Source organism: Scomber scombrus, chromosome 11 (genome assembly GCF_963691925.1).
Source record: "Scomber scombrus chromosome 11, fScoSco1.1, whole genome shotgun sequence".
NCBI lineage: Eukaryota > Metazoa > Chordata > Actinopteri > Scombriformes > Scombridae > Scomber > Scomber scombrus.
Window position 1 is genome coordinate 12,304,429 of NC_084980.1, and position 21,502 is coordinate 12,325,930.

Consider the following 21,502-nt stretch of genomic DNA (forward strand, 5'->3'; position numbering starts at 1 on the left):
GTTGCGTGGAGGTCAGAGGGTATGAGGTATCTTGGTGTCAACATTAGATCCCCAATTGATAGTATTTTTGAGTTGAATGGCCCCAAACTATTAAAAACTATCAAAAATCAGAGATGATCTGAATAGATGGACAAATTTACCACTATCATTGTTGGGGAGAGCTGAAGTGCTTAAGATGAATGTGCTCCAAAGATTAGCCTTCCTTTTTTCTGCCATTCCTTTGGAAATCCCTCAGAAATGGTTTATTGAAATTGAGAAATTGTTTTCTTTGTTCCTATGGAAGGGTAAGGGTGTTCTGAAAAAATTAGTAGTCCCTAGGAAAAAAGGTGGATTGGGAATACCAGATGTGTATGCATATTATTTATCTTACAATGGCATATACCCAGTATTCTGGGCCTATAAGAAAGATCAAGTAGACATAGGTAGCTGGCAATGGCTGGAACAAAAGATTACATCTGCAAATTGCAAAGATGTTTCCCTGGCTTCCTTCTGGTACTACCCTAAGTGTGATAAGCGCATTAAAAACCCTGTAGTTCTGTTTTCATGTAAAATAGCTAAAGCATTACACAGACAACTTAAAATTAGTGGTATATCCTTATCCTCTTGCCCCATACGGAAGAACTCATTATTTATGGCTGGCAGGAAACCTCTTAATAATGATATGTGGCATAAGTGGGAAACTATAGTGAGTCGCTCAAACTATCTTTCAAAATGTGTAAGGTATAAAGTTATACAAATGAGGATTCTGTTCAGGATTTACATCACCCCACACAAGCTTATGAAAATGAACAGTGATGTTTCAGATAAGTGTTGGCATGAGTGTGGGAAAACCGGTACTCTTATATATTTAGTGTGGCACTGCCCAGAGACAAAAACATTTTGGTTGAAGGTTATAGATTATTTGTGTACATTATTTGAAATAAATTTCCCATTATGTCCAGTAGTTTGTCTACTGGGAAATAAGATACATGGGGTAACCTCAAACACTTCAACACTTAGTAGATTTGGCATTTCTTTCAGTAAAATGAATAATACTAAACATTGGAAGGTGAGGAAACCCAATTGTTTCAATATAGACAACTGGTTAAAAGATTACCTGGAATTAGTATCTATGGAACAGGCAGCATCCATTCTGCAAGATCTGGGCAGTGACAACATGGATTCACTAGGTCAAATTAAATCACACTTGAATAACACACAAACAGATAGAGACATATCTTGATACAGTAAGCTGTTATTTTTTCATTCTTTACAATCTTTTTTGTAAACATGTACATATGTATGTACATATGTATGTATATATGCATGTGTGTGTATGTGTTTATATATATATATATATACATATAAGTGAATGGATATGTGTGTGTGTGTGTGTGTGTGTGTGTGTGTGTGTGTGTGTGTGTGTGTGTGTGTGTGTGTGTGTGTGTGTGTGTGTGTGTGTGTGTGTATGTATCTATGTATATATGTACTGTATATGTGTATGTGTATGGGTATGTGTGTATGTGGGTCAATGACGTATAAGGATTTTCAACAACTCATTTTTAAATAATAAAAACAAGCATATCTAATGCAGTCGTTCAAACATTCAGAATGTTGTGTACCTGAAAATTCATATTACAATTTGAAAGTGATTTTAGTGGGGGTTTTTCAAGATTAATTGGCACTGGCCTGAAAAAAAGTCATGTAGTGCGACCATGATTCATCTTGAAATATCTTATATAAATAAAAGATCATCATTTACAAAAAATGTTTAAAAAATGCAAATACTTTGTTTCCAAACACTTTATATTACTGAAAACTTGTAAAAAAAGATGTGAAGCGTGTTAAGTATATTAATTTATTTCAAGATGAATCATGGTCGCACCACATGACTTTTTTAAAGGCCAGTGCCAATTATTCTTGAAAAAACCCACTAAAATCACTTAATTTCAAATGTATAATATGGATCTTCAGGTACACAACATTCTGAATGTTTGAACTACTGCATTAGATATGCTTGTTTTTTATTATTCTACAATTGAGTTGTTCCAAATCCTTATACGTCATTGACCCATGTATGTATGCATATGTGCATATATATAATATCTTTATATCTTTTCTTTGTAAACATGTTATGACTGTGACATACCCTATTCTGCATTGTCTGTCTCGTGCCGAGACAGACAATGAGTGTGTGTGTGTGTGTGTGTGTGTGTGTGTGTGTGTGTGTGTGTGTGTATTGACCTTACAATGTAATGTCTATTGTTGTTTGTTGTGTTTTTGTGTAGTATATGGAGAATTCAAATAAACTAATAAAATAAAATACTAATAAACAATAATACCTTCATAGGAATAATACATAGAATTAAGAATCATACAAATGATAAGAGAAACATAACACAATAATAAGTTGATTAAAAACAAGTTAAAAAAAGTCAACATCAATCAAGATGATGGAATTAAATAGCAAGAAGACTACACGGAGTACATGTACGTGTGTGTGTGTGTGTGTGTGTGTGTGTGTGTGTGTGTGTGTGTGTGTGTGTGTGTGTGTGTGTGTGTGTGTGTGTGTGTGTGTGTGTGTGTGTGTGTGTGTGTGTGTAGAAGGACAAAACATGAGGGAAAGAAGCGAGGAGAGGGACAATTTCATTTTAGGACAATTGGGCAGGTGGCTGCTGATCCTTGTCCATCACACATTCCATCATGAGCCGACATGGCTGACTTGTCACCCTGAGCGACATTCGTACTCCATATCACATGTCACACCTCACACACACACACACACACACACACACACACACACACACACACACACACACACACACACACACACACACACACACACACACACACACACACACACACACACACACACAGTGCAGTGTTTTCCGGTGCTTGTTTTCTCTCACTTATACTTAATTACCCAATTTGTTTTACTGTTCTCTCTCTCCCCTGTGTGTGTGTGTGTGTGTGTGTGTGTGTGTGTGTGTGTGTGTGTGTGTGTGTGTGTGTGTGTGTGTGTGTGTGTGTGTGTGTGTGTGTGTGTGTGTGTGTGTGTGTGAGAGTGTATATAGAGACATAGAATATGTTACTGCACATGGCCAACTCAAGTCCCAATAGGCTGATTTGTTTGAATCCATATTGATCTCTGTTCCTGGTTTATTCCTGTTTATTTTTTAGCAGCAAAGCCTGCACAGAAAAAATAATCCCCAGTCCCAGTGAAGCAATCAAGATTTCATTATGTTTGTGTGCATTAAAATACCAACGTGATGTGGAGGGGTTAGGTATGCCTATGAAATCTTTTAATATATGGTCCATCAGGAAACACTATAAAATGAATTATGGCCAACAGGCAGCTCATATACTTGCATATGACTTTGTGCAATTTAATTTTACAGCGCAACAAAGACTCCTAAATTTTCTGGTAAACCATAACACTGTATGAGATTCCAGTCAGGATGTGGCAGGTCTGGTATATGTCCTTTCTGAGACATTCTGGTGCCATCTAGTGGGCTAATTATGCAAATTTGCTTTGCCGCTAATTGTTGAACCAAATGATATAAAAAAATACTAAAATTCACCAAAGTATTTTTTACACAATATAATCTTTATTTTCTTTTACACAGCTTTTATCAGCTACAAACAGGCAGGTTAACTTCAGCAGACTCAAATAATACAGTTATATGTTACAGCGGTGCTTATCGACACAGTCAAGGAGTTTAATTATGGTCTGTCCTGCTGTAACATCACAACATGTAGTATCACTATGTATGCGAGAAGAAAGGTACTGGCTTCAGCAACTGTTGAGTTATTTTCCTATTAGTCTGCAATACACAGATCCTGTATAAACTGAAGTTATTTGAAGTTATTTTATTTAAATTTAATTAAATTCAATATGTCTGGGACAGTTAATTTTTCTCACACAGCCAACATGCTTTTAGCTGGTGGCAGACTTTCATGGTCTATACACCTTTTGATAAAGTGACAAATAAGCAGGACAAAAAAAATCTTACGTCTCCCAGTCACACATAGAGACACAAGGGCACACACAGTTTACCTACAATTTACAAAAGATAACTGAAATCATTTTTCTCTCATTTCTTTGTTCTAAATCCTGAAAAGTTGTAAATGCATGGCTGCTAAATTCTTTTAGTCTACTTCAAAAATGTGGTATTTACTTACAATAAAATATACTGTATGTTAATGTGTAAATGTATTTTTTAAATTTTTTTCTTTAATAATGATGTGACTGAAATGTTAAAAACAGTTATGAAAATGAGTTAGTCGGTAAGGCATTTTGAACACAACCATTCACTGTGAGATTACAGTTTCATAAATGGACCAACACACGCCACAGAAGAATACTGTGCACACACAGCACACAAAACAATAACCGTCTGCAACAGAGTGTGTTTTCAAACTGTAATTGACGACATAACAAAAAATTACACATTTTCAAAAGACCTCAGTCACATGTACACTGATAAAGTGCTAAAAATAAAATTATATACAGTCTCAACGTGTCCCCAACAAAGAAGTAAATATGAATGTTCATATTGCATAGCCAGAGCTGGCACAGAGCAGCTGACTCATGAACACTAAAAATCCAACATGGCTTGATTTCTTTATTTCTTTTTTTTATTTTGCTAAAAGAACAAAATCATTCACAGTGCCACTCAGCTGATTGTACCATGTAGTTTATTTTCAGCCCGATGCCATTCAGATATATGATTTATGGGTCTTTTTTTTGTTTGCATATTATTGCTGTGCATGTATGTGCCTGTATGCATGTATATATTTTTTGTATATTTGAACGCTCTTAAGTTAATTCCTGTTTTTTCTGTTTCTCTGTTACAGCTGACAAAGCAAGCTTTCACATGCAGCCTGAGCAACCAGCGTCAAACAGTATCATGAAATCTTCATAGTGTCCTGGTGGCTTTATAAAAACCTCACAGCTTCTGTATGTGGAAACTACCCATCACTGCTGCCTCCACTGTGAGAGAAAAAGAGCGCAGAGAGAGAAAAGGAGAGAGACATAGAGGATGAGTAGGAGAAACACTAACAGTAGGAATATGTAAACTAATCTCTGCTTTGTAATTTCATGACAAATACATTTACCATCTCACTCTCCCCATCTGAGCCCCTTCTGGACTCTGAGCCACTGTGCAGAGGAGAGTGCACCCAGCTCTGATCCTCCTGAGCCTGATGATATCAAATCCAGCCAGCAGAGGGAAGCAGAAGAAAGAGGTGAGAGAGGGACAGGAGGAACGAGTCAGGAGTTGGAAAAGAGAATTTACAGCAAGATCTTTTCTAAAGACATTCTCGAGACAATTTTGTTTAAAGTTGCACTGTGCAATTGTGTATGTGGCCAAAAACATTATTATTCTGGCTAAGATAGGTGTAATTTCATTTGAAAGTCCCTGAAAAAACACATTTTCTCCACAAGTTTCTTACTACTAAATTATTGGATCTTAAATCAGTTCACAATTTTCTGCCAAAGTCTGAAACATTTGTGGTTATTTCATATCAGAGATTTCTAGATTTGTGATTTTGTCCATTCTTTTTTCATTGGTTTGAAGTAGGTGGGACTCAATTATCAATAGTTGATGTCACATACTTCCACGCATCGATTAGAGTTAACAACATTTGAATTGAAAAAAGCTTTTAAATATTGTTTTTAAAAAATCCCAAACTTTCCAAATTTTACGTCATTGTGATTTGTCATCATAAATATTTAGTGTTATAGATAAATACTTTCTACTTAAAATCAGGCTTTCAGGGGCTTTAAAAATGTGCGAAGTGCAGCTTTAATAAACAGATGACAGTCAACTTTTCACTGATGAGCTTTGTCAGCTCCTCAGTGTTACCTGAGTGCTATTATTAAAAGTACAAAGCCAATAGAAGCTGAAGTTAACTAACTGCAAATCTAATACTCTAACATGTGCATTACTGTTTACTCCTAACATACAGATGCATGCTCCATTTAATTACACAAGATGGCCCTTCAGAAGCTGTAGATTTCATAACTGCCCTTTTCAGGCTTTAACATAAGTCAAAAAGAAAAAAAAGACATGTCTTTATTTTCAAGTACTTCTGAAGATCTATAAGCTGCCATGTTTGTGACAGTCCCAGCGCAACAACTACCAGCAATGTGATGGTACATGGAAATATCTCCCGATTTGACAAATGACTCTAACTACCTTGGTGGTGACTTACATTGCAACTTGAGCTAGAGTTTAGCTTACGACGGCCAAGAACTGGAGAGTACACCCAATATCTGCCATCTGCATACTGATGGATGGACACACACACACATGAACACACACAATACTTATAATGTGTACGCAGGAAAATAAAGAGACTTGAATGAATCATCACAGAACAAAGGAGAAAGATGAGTGTGAGACGATAGAAGCTGTTTTATAATGGAGCAGAGAAAGATAAGAAAGTGGAAAATGAATGCACACAAAAGAGAGATTTATGGAGAGTAGTGCATGACATTGACAGGGTGCATGAATGCAGATTGACAGATGTAAATACATCAAGCCGTGCGCGAAAGACAACCCCGATGTTTTTGCTGATACATTCGAAAGCATGAACTGCGACTGTTGGCAGTCTCGTGCTCCAGAAAAAAAAGTGTTTTCGGACAGTGAGAGCAGCTCCCATAAGTACGTGCACACTGCAACACACACCCTCCACCCTCACCATCATAACTCTATCACGCTGTCCTGACTGGGCCACTGCAAGAGACCCAGCAAATCAAAGACAAACAGAGGAAAAATCATTTTTACTCTCTGGAAGAGCACTATCTTGTTATAGTTTGTTTCACTGCTGTGGATTATTATCACACTGAATGATAATGACGATAAGGACTTACGAAATAGATGTCGGAAACCTGCACCTCTCCATCCAGCGAGTTGTGGCTGCTGGACACAGACAGCTGATTGCACGATGTACGTGGCGCCTGCTGGGGCACCTGAGGGCTTGGAGGGTGGGAGGAAGGAGGGGTCGAGGGGAACTGGTGAATGGAGCTCTGGGTGGAGGAGTTAGGGAACGCGGGGCAGATGGGGGTAAATGCTGAATGACTAGGGAGGGTGATGGTTTTACGAGCAGATGAGGTTGGCGAAATGGAGAGTGTGGATTTTGCAGCTGAGTGAGGGATTGTAGAAGAGAGAGTGGAAGTTTGAGCGGCTGTGGGTGAGGTGAGGGGTGAGGTGGATGGACGGATGGATGAAGCAAGTGTGGAGGATGACTGGCAAGCTGAGTGAGCTGTGGAGGAAGAAGATACAAAGGAAGGAGGAAGGGTGGAGGAGCAATGCGCTGAGGACTGACTAATAGAAGGAGGAGAGGATGTAGGAATGACACGCGGTGGACGGACAGGGGGCAGGTGGCTGGGAGAGATCTTTTCTGTCATCTGTGTGAGCTCCGTGCTGTTTGGGATTTGACTGTATGAAGCAATACAAAGAGCAATGTCAAAATACTGTTACATAGACATTATACTATACTAATATTTTATCTCCATATGTGTGTGTACCTGAGTTCCACCTCCACTGTTATGGTGTCCTGCTTTTTCTCATGAACCTCAACTACCTCTTTTTGTGACCTGGAGGTACACAGGGCAATATAGGTTGTAATACCAGTGGCGGAGGATGCGGCACACAGTACATTATGTTGAAAAAATATTGTCAAAATAGACTAGATACATGATTAATTTACAATTATTCTCACCTAGCCACACTTGGAGAGTGCATTTGTCTCCTGTAGCGTGGGTGCTCTGGTGTATCAAAGGGGGTGGTGGGGAGGGAGTTGTTAGAGGAGAGCGTGGTAGCGATAGACACTGTGGTAGCATCTTCAAAGGAAGGAGGAGTGCAGGGCGGCTCCCTCCCTGAATGGCAGAAAATATAAATATATGAAGAGATCATTAAGGCATGATCAAGAGAGGTAAAAATATTCGAAGAAAACAGTTAACATAGCTTAATCGCTTAAACAAAATCCTGAATATTGCAATGGAATATATTAGGCAGCAGAAGTTCTGTTTAATTTCTTACCCTCATTCATGTGTAAATGAAAACAGAGAAATAACGCTTGTTTGTACATCCAGTGTCATGCATTTTAAAAAGTATTCATGCATATCTAGTCTTGATTGTTTAAAGTTTCACAATTACAATTTCACTTATTTTGTTGGCATTGCTGCTATTTTGCTGCTGCACAGCTGTTTCTCCAAGGACATCAATAAAAGGTTCACTTTATCTAATTTAAACAGAAAATGGAGTGCTCAAGTGCAGACAATTGAAGTAATAATGTACCAAGTCCTGAAAGAAACAATGTGTCAAGGGTATTCCACTCTTTTTTTATTCAAGCAGCATGTTGCATAGCAGGGCCACAACCAGCAATTATTCATCTTTTGAATATTTTCTCGATGTGTGAAATTATAACATTCAGTTGACTATCATGTATAACTCAAGCTTCAAATCCTCACATTTGAAAAGTTGCAACAGGTAAATATTTGACATATTTCCTTTAATTAATGACTAAAATAAATACAATTATTAAATTATTAAAATTATTTGATTATCAAAATAATTGCAGATTAATTTTCTGTTGATCGACTAATCGTTGTAGTAGCCTACTGTGGCATAGGCATTTCTTCACTAGCTCTGATGAATGCAGGTAACCTTTATAAAAACTGATGATGGCTAGTGCCACCTTGTCCAAATAATATGCACTGCTGGGTTCATGTGTTTGACATTTAAACATCTCATTTTTACTTGAAAACAAGACAAAGCTTTAATGAATCCCTTGGGCAACATTTGATCATGACTGTGTATCATTATGAAGTAATAAGAGTTTACAAGAAGACCTACCATTGTCCTCAAATATGGCAAAGCTGTGAGCTCCTCGAAGGTTTTCCAAGTTGTCCTGGTTTTCCTGCCTCTCGTCACTCACCGAGGGGCACTGCCCTGCTGAACCTGCTCCACCAGCACTGGACTTGGATGCTAAGAGAGCTCCTCGTCCCCTCTTAGATGGTGATGATCTCAATGCTGTGAAAGAAGGGGATGATAACTTGGATTGTCATTCCAAAAAAGAAGATGCCCAAATATTATTAAAGAAGATATTCTTTTGTTACGGAAAACAAAACACAAGCAAAGCAGTAAGTGATGTCACCATGTCAAGAACCTTGTTGACAAATCAAAACAAAAAATCCAACTTCACCATGATGTGTAGGAAAAGGAGGGGTTAAATCAACTATTTTATCAGTCTTAGATTATGGGGATATAATTTACAGAAATGCTTTTCCTCCACACTTTATAACTCAGCCCTTAGATTTATTACTGGTGATGGCCACAATACTCACCGCTGTATCCTCCATAATAAGGTAAGCTGGACTGAGACACAATAATCACTGGTATACAGTGCATCTGGAAAGTATTCACACCCCTTCACTTTCCCCACATTTTGTTATGTTACAGCCTTATTCCAAAATCGATTAATTCCTTTTTTTCCTTCATCAATCTACACACAATACCCCATAATGACATAGCGAAAAAGGTTTTTTAGAAATTCTTGCAAATTTATTAAAAATAAAAAACTGAAATATTGCATGTATTCACTCCCTTTGCTATGACACTCAAAATTGAGCTCATGTGCATCCTGTTTCCACTGATCATCCTTGAGATGTTTCTACAACTTGATTGGAGTCCACCTGTAGTAAATTCAATTGATAGGACATGATTTGGAAAGGCACACACCTGTCTATATAAGGTCCCACTGTTGACAGTGCATGTCAGAGCAGAAACCAAGCCATGATGTCAAAGGAATGGTCTGTAGACCGCTGAGACAGGATTGTATCGAGGCACAGATCTGGGGAAGGATACAAAAACATTTCTGCAGCATTGAAGGTCCCGAAGAGCACAGTGGTCTCCATCATTCGTAAATGGAAGAAGTTTGGAACCACCAGGACTCTTCCTAGAGCTGGCCGCCCAGCCAAACTGAGCAATCGGGGGAGAAGCGCCTTGGTCAGGGAGGTGACCGAGAACCCGATGGTCACTCTGACAGAGCTCCAGCGTTCCTCTGTGGAGATGGGAGAACCTTCCAGAAGGACAATCATCTCTGCAGCACTTCGCCAATCATGCCTTTATGGTAGTTCGGCCAGACGGAAGCCTCTACTCAGTAAAAGGTACATGACAGCCCGCTTGGAGTTTGCCAGAAGGCACCTAAAAGACTCTCAGACCATGAGAAACAAGATTCTCTGGTCTGATTGAACCCTTTGGCCTGATTGCCAAGCGTCACGTCGAGAGGAAACCAGGCACCTCTCATCCCCTGGCTAATAGCATCCCTACGGTGAAGCATGGTCGTGGCAGCATCATGCTGTGGGGATGTTTTCAGCGGCAGGAACTGGGAGACTAGTCAGGATCGAGGGAAAGATGAACGGAGCAAAGTACAGAGAGATCCTTGATGAAAACCTGCTCCAGAGTGCTCAGGACCTCAGACTGGGGTGAAGGTTTACCTTCGAACAGGACAACGACCCTAAGCACACAGCCAAGACAACGAAGGAGTGGCTTCGGGACAAGTCTGTGAATGTCCTTGAGTGGCCCAGCCAGAGCCCAGACTTGAACCCGATTGAATATCTCTGGGAAGACCTGAAAATAGCTGTGCGGTGACGTTCCCCATCTAACCTGACAGAGCTTGAGAGGATCTGCAGAGAAGAATGGGAGAAATACCCCAAATACAGGTGTGCCAAGCTTGTAGCTTCATACCCAAGAAGACTTGAGGCTGTAATCGCTGCTAAGGGTGCCTTAACAAAGTACTGAGTTTTTTTATTTCTAATAAATTTGCAAAAATGTCTAAAAACTTTTAACCCACTCCAGTGACTGTCTGGCTCATAAGGTACCTTGTGCCAGGACTAAACTGGGAAAAACTGCTTTTAGTGTTACTGCAGCAAAATCATGGAACCTCTTCGAATGATTGAAAACGATGAAAACTGATTACTACCATACCTCATGGACACTTCAGGAATATAAGTAATAACTGTCCACTGCCTGTTTGTAGCTGTTTATCTGATTATGTTGTGGTTTATTTTGTATGTTTCCTTCTTATTTGCTTGTTTGAGTTTGTTAGTATTTACATTTTTAATCTCTGCTCCACTGTAAATGAGGGTTGCGCTCAATGGTTTTCTCACAATCTTATATAAAGGTGAAATGAAATCGCTCATGCACATTTGTGAACTCACAGCAGCTCTTCCTGAAGACAGTTGTGCTACAGAATTTGTAGAATCTTTCAGCATAGAAACCAGGTCTGTGAACTGACACTGTGTCCTGTGAGAGGAGAAGTCAGAGTAGTTAAAGAGAGAGAGCTTTTTATGCAGCATTTTTCATATAATGTGACAATTCAATGTGTTTATGTGTATTGTATGCAATACTTTGAAGAGGAATAAAGCAAAAACATCACATTTGATATGGTGTAGTGAGGTTTGCTTGCTTGAATACATAATTGTAATGAAAGCTACTCACCCCATCATGGATGAGAGACTTCCAAGAGTGCTCAAGTTTCTTTATCATTCTGTCAGACAAGACAATTTAATTATTTAGCTCAACTCATTCAATTACTTACTGTGGCTACCTGGCAACCTAGGGCTGAATCAGTGGCTAAAATCCCACATGCAATGTTGATGTGCATTTTGAAATCAGTTTCACATCTGAATGTCCACACACTTATCCCGACAGAAGTTGTTATGCGTGTTCTCCATTTATATATATTTAAAGGACAGTATGACATGTCTGGGATTACTTTTTCTCCATGATCTCTTTCCATCTTTCACAGTAATATTACTTACAGCCACATTTTGTCTGGATTAATGTCAACTAGTGCCTAACCCCATCCTGACTTTGAAGCCTGAGAAAAATCCAATTTTCTTCCTGTCCTGAGGTGTCCAGTGAAAGACAGACTGATGTGACAAATGCAACATTAAACAGTGCACCTGACTTAAGGTAGTAGAGATTAACGGTGATATTTATAGCATTTATAACACCAATTTTAAGCATTATCAAATTCATTGTGATAACATGGTTCAGACAACTGACAGTCAGACGGTCTTGTTTATTTTTAGCATTTACTTGTTTTTTATTAATTTTTTACTGTGGCTGAGTCCTGCAGTACCTTCCAGAAAATATAACCTACCACATTCAACATAACACATTATCTAAAATGCTATGTAGAGTCTATTAATACTCCTCCAGTTGGCTTTGTCCCATAAATATTAGACACATTCTTCAAGTTAATCATTTGAATTATTAATATTACATGGCACACAATTACAGCACCTTTAAATGCAAGAGTTTCCCTACCTGTAGGACTGCAGAATGTCAATGATTCCAATGAACAGCAGGAGGCGCTCTCCTTTACTACCCACAGCTGGAATACCACCCATACTACAGATAGAGAACAAGAAGTTATATCATGTGTGAATGATGGATGTATCATTAGAGTTGGACAGGGCTCAGCCACTCAGCCAATTTTTCCCTGTGGCCACTCCCAGTGACACAGAAAAAATATCCTTGCGGCCCGAAAAGCATTTTCCCTGTAGACCACCATTGTAAAAGAGACATCTGTAAAACTGTTGGCAAGATACCTCGAACTGCAAACAAGGTCAAAATGTAACTTTTTCTTTTATGAATTTTTGATCCATGAAAATTTATCATGTGTAAAAGTTTCTTTGAACAGAGAAAAGTGATTTAAGAATCTATAAGGCATCACAATGTAAAGTCTGTGGAAAAAATGTGGGCGGGGCCAGCAAGAGAATCACAGTTGCACATATTCAGTGGGCTGCACAATGTGGAAACACATGTGGAAACTTTTTTTGGCATATGTGCAAGCCGAGCAAATCTTATTGGACTGAATGAGTGCCATTTTTAGTCTGGTAACCAGTTCTAGTAATACAACCTTGGTGTGGATTCAATGTGATGATTAGGGCAACCATTATGAAATGGTGACTTACGTGTCATCGTGGTCAAGAGTGTCCCTACATGTGGAGCCTCCCTGTATAGACTCCATTGCAGTGGAATACAATGCCCTCTGAGCTGCAGGCTTCTTTTCATCCCCCCCACCTGCAGGTGTGCCCTGAGACTGATGCTCTCTCTCAGCTTGTGTCTTGTTGTGGACCCCAAGCAGCAAACTGTAATCCATAATCTTAAAACTCTCCAGCACCTGACATGAAACACACAAACCATACAGGAAACTGTACTCAATATATTTTTAGCATTACAAAAAAACTAATAACCAAAACTTCTCTGTATCTATTGTTTTCTTTCATCTCCTCTCTCCTCTCTCTCTTACCAGACAGTCTCTTTGCAGGGTTTTGACCAGAGCGCTATAAGTGTCCTGGTCCAGAGTGATGCCTTCGGGAACGTCATTCAGAAAGTCCAGGTCTTTAAAAGTGGGTTTGGACTTCTCCCGCTCTTTCTTGGATGCTCGCCTCTTGTAAGTGGAGCCCTTCAGGTCAAACTTGAGGTGCATGCGTACAGAACGCGGTAAAATATTGTTCATCACAACAATTCGGATGTTTTTGCCCCCACACTGTACGCAGTAGAGGCCAAAGAACTTTGGTAGCAAAGTTCGAGGGTTCTGGTTCAAGTTCTGGAGAAGGGGTAAAGGTAGCAGATACAGGAAAGGAAACAGGAAGGAGAGGGGGAAATAGAATAAAATACATTTTATTATTTGGTAATAAGAGATGTAGTCTGTGTTTCAGCCTCAGTACCATGCACCTGTCAGGCAGCATGACGTATCCACAGGCCTCAGCCAATACTTATGTGTCTCTGCATGTTTAGCCTGTTAAGGAGTACTTAGCCCGGGTCTCGGTCAGGCAACAACCTGCGCTTATCTATTAGAAAGTCAATTGTTGGCGTCACTGCTGACCGTGTACGACACGGGGGGTAGGATAAAGAGGATAAAGATGACTAGAAGGTTCAGCTGCTGCATTGCTCTTAAGCATACACTCCTGTACACAAACATCCCACCTCCACAATCACGAATCTCTTAATACACAGACTACTACAAACCCAATTTCTTTAGTTTTCCACTTGTTCTCAGATGCACAATGATAATTCATTAGAAAATGATCCTCTCTGATTCAAATAAAAATGACCTTCAAAATTACTAATTTGCCACACGTGTTGGCTGTGTTTGAACTCTATATACTTAGTATTAATAGTGTGTGCAACTTTGGTGTGACTTACCATATAGTATCCAGGAAGAAGTTTCTGCAGAAACTCTGCCTCCTTGTGCATGACAGTTTTAATGATGAACTCATCATCTCGGGTTACGTAGAATATGGAGCCACTAGCTCCCGGATTTGTCAGCTCAATCAACGGCTCGTTACATAGAGAATACTAGACAGGGACACACAGAAACAAACAAAGATCAAAATGTATACTGGATTCTTGCTTTAATCAATGAAAAGTGTTTTAACATACAACAGCCACATGAACATAATTAATTCTTTTCAGCTGACTCTGTCTGTTTTAAATGAAAAATCTAACCCTTTGGGAAAGAATGTAGTTGTTTCACCTGAACTTGTACTTTGTAGTTTATCTGTTGATCTCACTGTTAATGCTGGATCCAAGCAAGTTTTAAAAACCCAAGCATCAGATTAACTCATATAACCACTCAGATGGTATTGCTCATCTGCAGCCAAAAAGTGCAAGTGTGTACACACTACTGAGTACGAAAATGCTTTGCGTGTGTGGGTGAGAAGAATTACACATCTACTAAAACTGTGCATTCTGACATTTACACCCTTTAGTGTTAACAACTCAAATGATGCTACTTTCGCCTACTTCATGGCTAGTGTTGAAAAGTGTTATGTGTTATGTTTGCTGCCAGTGCACATAGCAGCAAACATAACACATAAAACATAAAACACATCAACTCTCATAAGCATCAGTCGTATCTATCAATTTGAATGATGAAAAGAGCTCTAATGATGTAGATTTTGCTATGTTCCTTTACGAATGACAGAAGTGCACATTTTGTGGTTTAATTTGTGTAACATAGTCATTAAAAACCTCTATGGCTTAGTCAGCATCCCAAAATACCACAAACAAACACAAGCTGACACAAACACAAACTATTCTATGATTGTCTGCTGCTACTACTTCGAGTTTAAAAAAGAAAGCTTTAGTCTGCTAATCTCCCTTTGGCACACGCAGAATGTGAGCTTAAACGTGCTGCTGAGTAGTGTATGTCTCTGCATGTGTGTATGTGTGTGTGTGCGCCCTCATATGCAAAATATGTAAAGGATTGTGCAACAGCATGTTTTTGTGTGTTGGTGTCTGCACAGTTTTGTGTGTAATGCTCATCCTCGCATGCAGGGAGCGTTTATTCTCTGATAACTCCGGCGATCATCAAAAAAGCTCAGAGCTCAAAAGTCAAAAGCTATCAGAGGGAACTTCACACAAATCTATATTTATCCCATGTTAGGTCTCCTTCAGTGTGATTTATTACTCTGCTATCAAATGAAATCTAACAAGTGAGTAGAAGAACAAAACATTTTTATAGAGCTATGAAACTGAGATATTACCACTGTGGGCAATGCACTAAGTACAAAGTGAAGGGTCTAAATACTTGTGTAAATGGGATATTTCAGTCTTTTTATTCTTAATTAATATGTTCAACTCTCCAAAAACCTGTTATTGCTTTGTCAATGTGAAGTATTTTGTGACAAAAAAAATTATTCAATTCAACAGGTATTGCTGTTTTTGATAATTATTGATTATTGGTGGTGTTTTTGTTATTACTTTGGCATTTCTAGAGTTAACAATAGTTCAAAAAGTGTTTTTTGATCCAGTGCACATAGAATTATGATAATGTATTAGTTTTATATAATTTCTATTGCCACATCTTTCTTTTTGTTGGTCATAGTATTAAAATATTATTGCTTGTTGCTAATAACTGTTTGAAATTTGCCTCAATTCACCTCCTAGTCCCAGTGTATGATTCAATTTTCGATTTACATTATTGACTCGGCAGGCGTTGACCAGTTCCATATAATAACAACAAACGAATAGGTTTGCACAGTTAGTTAACCATTAAGTCCTCTGAAGCAAATAAGGGACAAATGTTTACGTATGGAATTATGATGCTGTACGTGACAGCAAACATTTTAGTTTTACCTGCACAGTAGTATTCAGATATTCAAGTACTCCGATACTCTCCATTCATCATGGCTCATTAGAAAAAATGATGTAAATATCTCACCAAGTAGTCATCTGGTCGGATCCCAAACAGCTCCCGGAAGTACCGAAAGGCCACAGGGGCATATGTTTTAAACCTGAAGTCTGGGTAGTGATGGGCTGGAGTGAGGTTACTGCCCTCACTGTATGAAGTAAGGTTGGGCCAGCAGGGAGAAGAGAATAAAAAATAATTGTATTAGATACTTCCCACACACATATGCACACACATGCATGTCCACTCATATAAAACCCACTTGGGAAAGAAGATGCTTTCGACCACATAGAAGTCCTGCATCAGCACATCTCTCTCGGGCTTGGAGCTGAGGTTACCGACAGTATATCCAATACCCAGCTGGATGGCTCCTTTTAAGGCAGAGGAGGTGGTCTGGAGGCAGCAAAGAAAAGAACAACAAGCTGAAATGTAAGTGGAAAGTAGTAGAAAGTAGCAAAGCAAACGTACAAACAGTACTTACATACAAAGTACACAATGACTTCACACAGTGAGAACATGGCAATATCCAGAGAGAATGTGTGTGATAAAAGAGAGTAACAAAGAGAAAGAGAGACAGAGAGAAGTACAAGTATGAGAAGAGGAAAAGCCAACCTTCTTGTATGTTGTCTCTCCAGAGGCATCTATCCTCCTGTGACCAATCTTCTTCTCATGAGCTGCGCCCGCTCCAAATGGGGACGGCATCTGTCACAAGGTCAGTAAGGGGAAATGTAAATTCATTATTTATGTCACATACTGTTGCTATGTAGTTTACATTGTCCCATCAGAGGTCACATGAAATTGAAACATACAGCAAACCAAAACCCAAACACAGAAAGTAAGAAGGATGAAATAAAGGGAAAGAAGAAGAAATTGAGTGAGACACGTGAGACAGACAGGTGGAGAGTGTGAAGTATTCTCTCACCTCTGTTATCTGACCTCTCTTGGCTGGATCTGTAGACAGAGACAGAAAGAGAAGGCACAGGAGAAACAGATGAAGAGGTGTATACATTGGTGCATTATTTAGCATGATTTAACAAGGAATGCCAAGTTTGCCATCAGACTCACACTGGGCTTATTATTACCTACATACTGCAGATTAAAGCCTTTATAGAAGATTTATTAAAAAATCCAGTTTGGCTGTCTAATTATCCCGAAAACAAAATGAACCCACTGGTAACATACACCAGTACATTTAGTGACACATGAGATGCGTTATTCTGCAAGTGCCCTGCTTTTTACCTTATGAGCCCACAGTTTCTGGTTGAAAGCTACATGCAGTGGATACACAAATGGTACACACATCATAAGTGCTTCATTAGCATTCATTATCTTAATAAATATTTTAATAGGTCTGCTGAGGAAGATCCTGATTTTGAAAGCTCTTGAAAAGCTACTCATACGGGCTATTTGTGGAAAGATTTTTTTGTAAAACGTTGTTTCCAAGGTCAAGAATGACCAGAAGTCAATATGGACGAGATGTCTTAAATTCACAGAAGAATGTATGAAGGCTGTAGAAATCCATCTCCTTAGAAATCTGGTGATATGATCAAAAGTTCCAGAGCAGTTACCTCATGAACCTTGTGGTGAAATGATTTTGTCATTTTCATAACTTACTTAGAAGGACTATACAACTGTATTTATAATGGGTACTGGTGAATGTATTAGCTATAATATACAGTCATACCAGATGGAATTGGACACTCAAATCAATAAAAAGCATCTCTCTCTGCACAGGGTATTGATATACTATCATCTGTATATATAACTTCATCAACCTCATTCAATTCATAAATTATTATTTAACTCACCAGAGGAAGAGTTCAATTGTTTGATAATCCAGAAACAGAAAAGACATGCAGTAAAAAAAAACCAGCTAAACCAAAATATAACATTCAGCAGTCAGTGTGCAGTCAGTGTTTTCTATTCCTGTATCCGTCAGATTTGTACCGACAAGGTAAAAACTCTATTGGATTGACTTCCTCCTTAATCTGAGTTCTGTCATTGGCTGAGGTCTCCAGTTCACACCGCCAGCCAATCACACATGAGGATTAGGAAGAATCTTTACAACCGACACACAGGACAAAACTGAACTTGTATGTGTTTGTGTTGGAATAGAGGGCGAGGAAGCAGTAAAGATGGAAGTGAATGAGACATGAGACGGTTCATAGTAATTCACAGCACTACAGACTACTCAGTTTGCATTATAATGCTAAATTTCAGGTCATGTGAGGGTAAAGATTAAGGAAGTGCTTGCTGACAAAGTAGGGATAATGAATCTTTAAGCCATGTTAAAGCACACAGCACACTCTGTGTCAGATGTTTATATCATTAAGGCATGGCAGAATACAACAATAGTTCATATACAGTATATATATATATTTATACAATGACTTCTCAGTGGTGGGTCAGTAGATGTGTTACTATTATAGTGTTAATATGATAACATCTTGCTCATTAGTACCACTCACAAAGTACAGTTGAGGCAGATGGGGTTAGGGTTTTGTATTTTTTTTAAGCTATATGGACAGCATTTTATGTATATTAGATCCTTTTTCTTAAGTATAGTTTAATATATATGTACTTGTTCTATGTTTTTTATTTATTCATAGTTATTTATAATTATTTAAATTATTTATTATATATATATATATATATATATATATATATATATATATATATATATATATGTATAATTGTCCAATATATTGATATTGGAATTTTTTTTATTCCTTATAAACCAAGGAAAGCAAAGTGATGACCAAAGTTATTACATTTCACCCTGACATTCATGTCTACAATGACAAACCATTCAAGAATTATTGGGAAATTTCAATCAAAAGTACAAATGTCCTGCTTGAGGAAAAGTCAGGGGATCACCAAAGTCATTAGGGTTGATCCTCTTGGACCCTGAATATACAAAATTAAATCCATCCAATAGTTGTTGACACATTTCAATGTGGAGCAAAATCAAGATGTGAAAAGGAAAATGTTGAAGAATGTGGAACAAATTCAGGAAAAGACAACCAGACAACAAAAATAAAGTGTAAAAAAATGTAAATTCAACATGCAAATGCATCAACAAGAAATGAGTGGCTCATCATAATTTCATTGGTTTCCATTTCTTGTTTGCCCTTTCATGCACTGACAGGATACACCCACCCAGGCCACACCTGTAACCTGCAGATTAACACTGCCTCAAAGCCTGTCAGGCAGAACAATGAGACGGAGTATCCTGAGGGCAGACTATACACAAAGAGTATCTGTGGGATTAGGGTCAAACCAGAATAATGTGCCACTGAGCTGCAAGCAACACACAGGACAAACTCACTGTAGCATTTCTGATTACTACGCGAAAAAAAACAGGCTACCAGTTACCAATTTTTTAATTTAAACACATAAGTAACTGTGTGAGAGTGAAAACAATTGAGAAATGTACATTTGCTGTATATGCAAATGAAATAATGTTATGAGAAATATGTCTTAAGGCCTTTGTTTGTGTCACAGTAAAGAGGATTAGATCTGTCCTTTATCAGCTGAGAAAATGGCGGTCTGTTTCTGTGACATTAATGTGACACTAAAGACAGGAGTAGATTTTGATGCTCCACACACAAGTATAATCTGGAAGACTTAATGATAATCATGTTTACACAACATGCATACGTATGAACATGCAGATGCAAAAACAACTTATTGCCCCCCTCCAAAACTGATATGGAACATCGGCTTTGCTTCTGTAACATTAGCACATGCATATCATACACTTGTCATGCATGTTCTATCATGTTTATAGCCACGGCATCCAGAGTGATTCTTGGAATTTATACCCACAGAGGATTAGTGTATGGTTTATGTTATAATTCCATATCAGATTACATAAGGCACTCTTCAGATTTAGCAGGGAAGAGAAAGAGGGAGACAGAACTATGAAGACTGGTAGAGGTTGAAGAGAGGAGAATAAATGACACCTCACACCATTATAGGTGTTTACAGTACTATGCTTAACATGCAAAAGACTGTCTCTGTGTGTGCCCCTCAAGCAAACAGCTGCACACAGGTTAGAGGTAATTATTTTCATGAACATCCCACAGCAGCTGTCTTGACCAGGTCTTTTGTGAGTGTGTATATGCATCCCCGATGTGCACCTTGTATTGGTGCCAGTCTGCAGTGAGCCACTGACACTGTGTGTGGGCCATTTACAACAGAGCAGCATTGACTTGAATCTTGACACTGTCATCCAACAAAGCATTTTATTATTTATTTCCCCAGATTAGGTTCCTCTAACTACAATTTTTGAGCATCTGCCTTGGCGAACAACATGAGCTATTTTTTTGTGTAGTCTTTTTTTAATATTTGCTACACTCACATATAACTGGATGGGCTGCTACTTATTTCCAACTTCACATCCCCTCTGCACCTGCTGTCACAGGCAGCTGCATGCGCCCGAGATGATGGGACTACACGACAATGTGATACTGACCGATAAAAACATAACTGGAAGACATACGCACCGGTGTCCCCCATTTCAAGGTGTAGATAGAGGCCGTCGGCCGCTTCCTCGCTCGGTATCCCGTCATTCCCGGTTTCCGCAGTCCTCCCGTCCATCTCCCGGTGCGCACAGCCGTGTCCTTTCTAAGTAAGCACGGGGTGCGGAGGTATGCGCTTATTTACAATCTAGATAGCCTGTCATTTCACTTCCTTCAATATTACTGGCAGAATCACAGGCTACATACTGGTAGAATCACAGACTACTACATGACTCGACAAGCGCATATTTGTCGTTGTTGTCAAACCCAGCGAGCCAGTCACGTTCAGACCCAGCGGTGCGGATCATCTCTGCGTCATTTCACACGCAGTGGTGGATGAGTACGCCAGTAATTCCACTATCGTCCTGCTAAAGTAACCGGTGAGCCGTCACAACATCATTTCAGGTTGTAACAGTCATACACTGCCTATGTTCATGAGAGAGCAGTCATTTTAACACTTTAGTTTTCATTCTCATTTAAATAAGTACATTTGCAACATGGAAAATAAATATCTGTTGTCCTCCTCTAAGCATTTAATGAGGGGTACCGACAGTGTAAAATGAAAGTGGACCAAATATATTACAGATCCATAAAATAAAGCTTCTGCGCACTTGCTTTTGGATAAATCTCAAACCAAGAAAATGGGATGAGGTTGGTATAATGACACCTGGGGTAATATTGCCACTTATTGCGTAATTTAAACTGTACTGTCTTCGATTATGCATTAGAGGAAATAATTGTAAAGCATTATTTACTTACCAGTGCTACTTATAACATGGATC

At 38.8% G+C, this 21,502-nt stretch overlaps 1 protein-coding gene across 1 annotated transcript; it reads right to left on the reverse strand.

The window, feature by feature from the left end:
- Positions 1–4,957: 4,957 nt before the first annotated feature.
- LOC133990807 (phosphatidylinositol 4-phosphate 5-kinase type-1 gamma-like) lies at positions 4,958–21,028 on the reverse strand. Its single transcript, XM_062429214.1, has 18 exons — positions 20,960–21,028; positions 20,706–20,826; positions 17,120–17,148; positions 16,810–16,899; positions 16,460–16,590; positions 16,231–16,348; positions 14,211–14,363; positions 13,312–13,611; positions 12,974–13,182; positions 12,324–12,407; positions 11,490–11,538; positions 11,210–11,294; positions 8,844–9,020; positions 7,708–7,864; positions 7,514–7,582; positions 6,857–7,424; positions 5,098–5,181; positions 4,958–4,972 (listed from the first exon to the last, which is right to left on the reverse strand). The coding sequence occupies exons 1-18, from the start codon at positions 21,026–21,028 to the stop codon at positions 4,958–4,960; spliced, it is 2,508 nt and encodes an 835-aa protein (XP_062285198.1).
- Between the last annotated feature and the right edge of the window lie 474 nt (positions 21,029–21,502).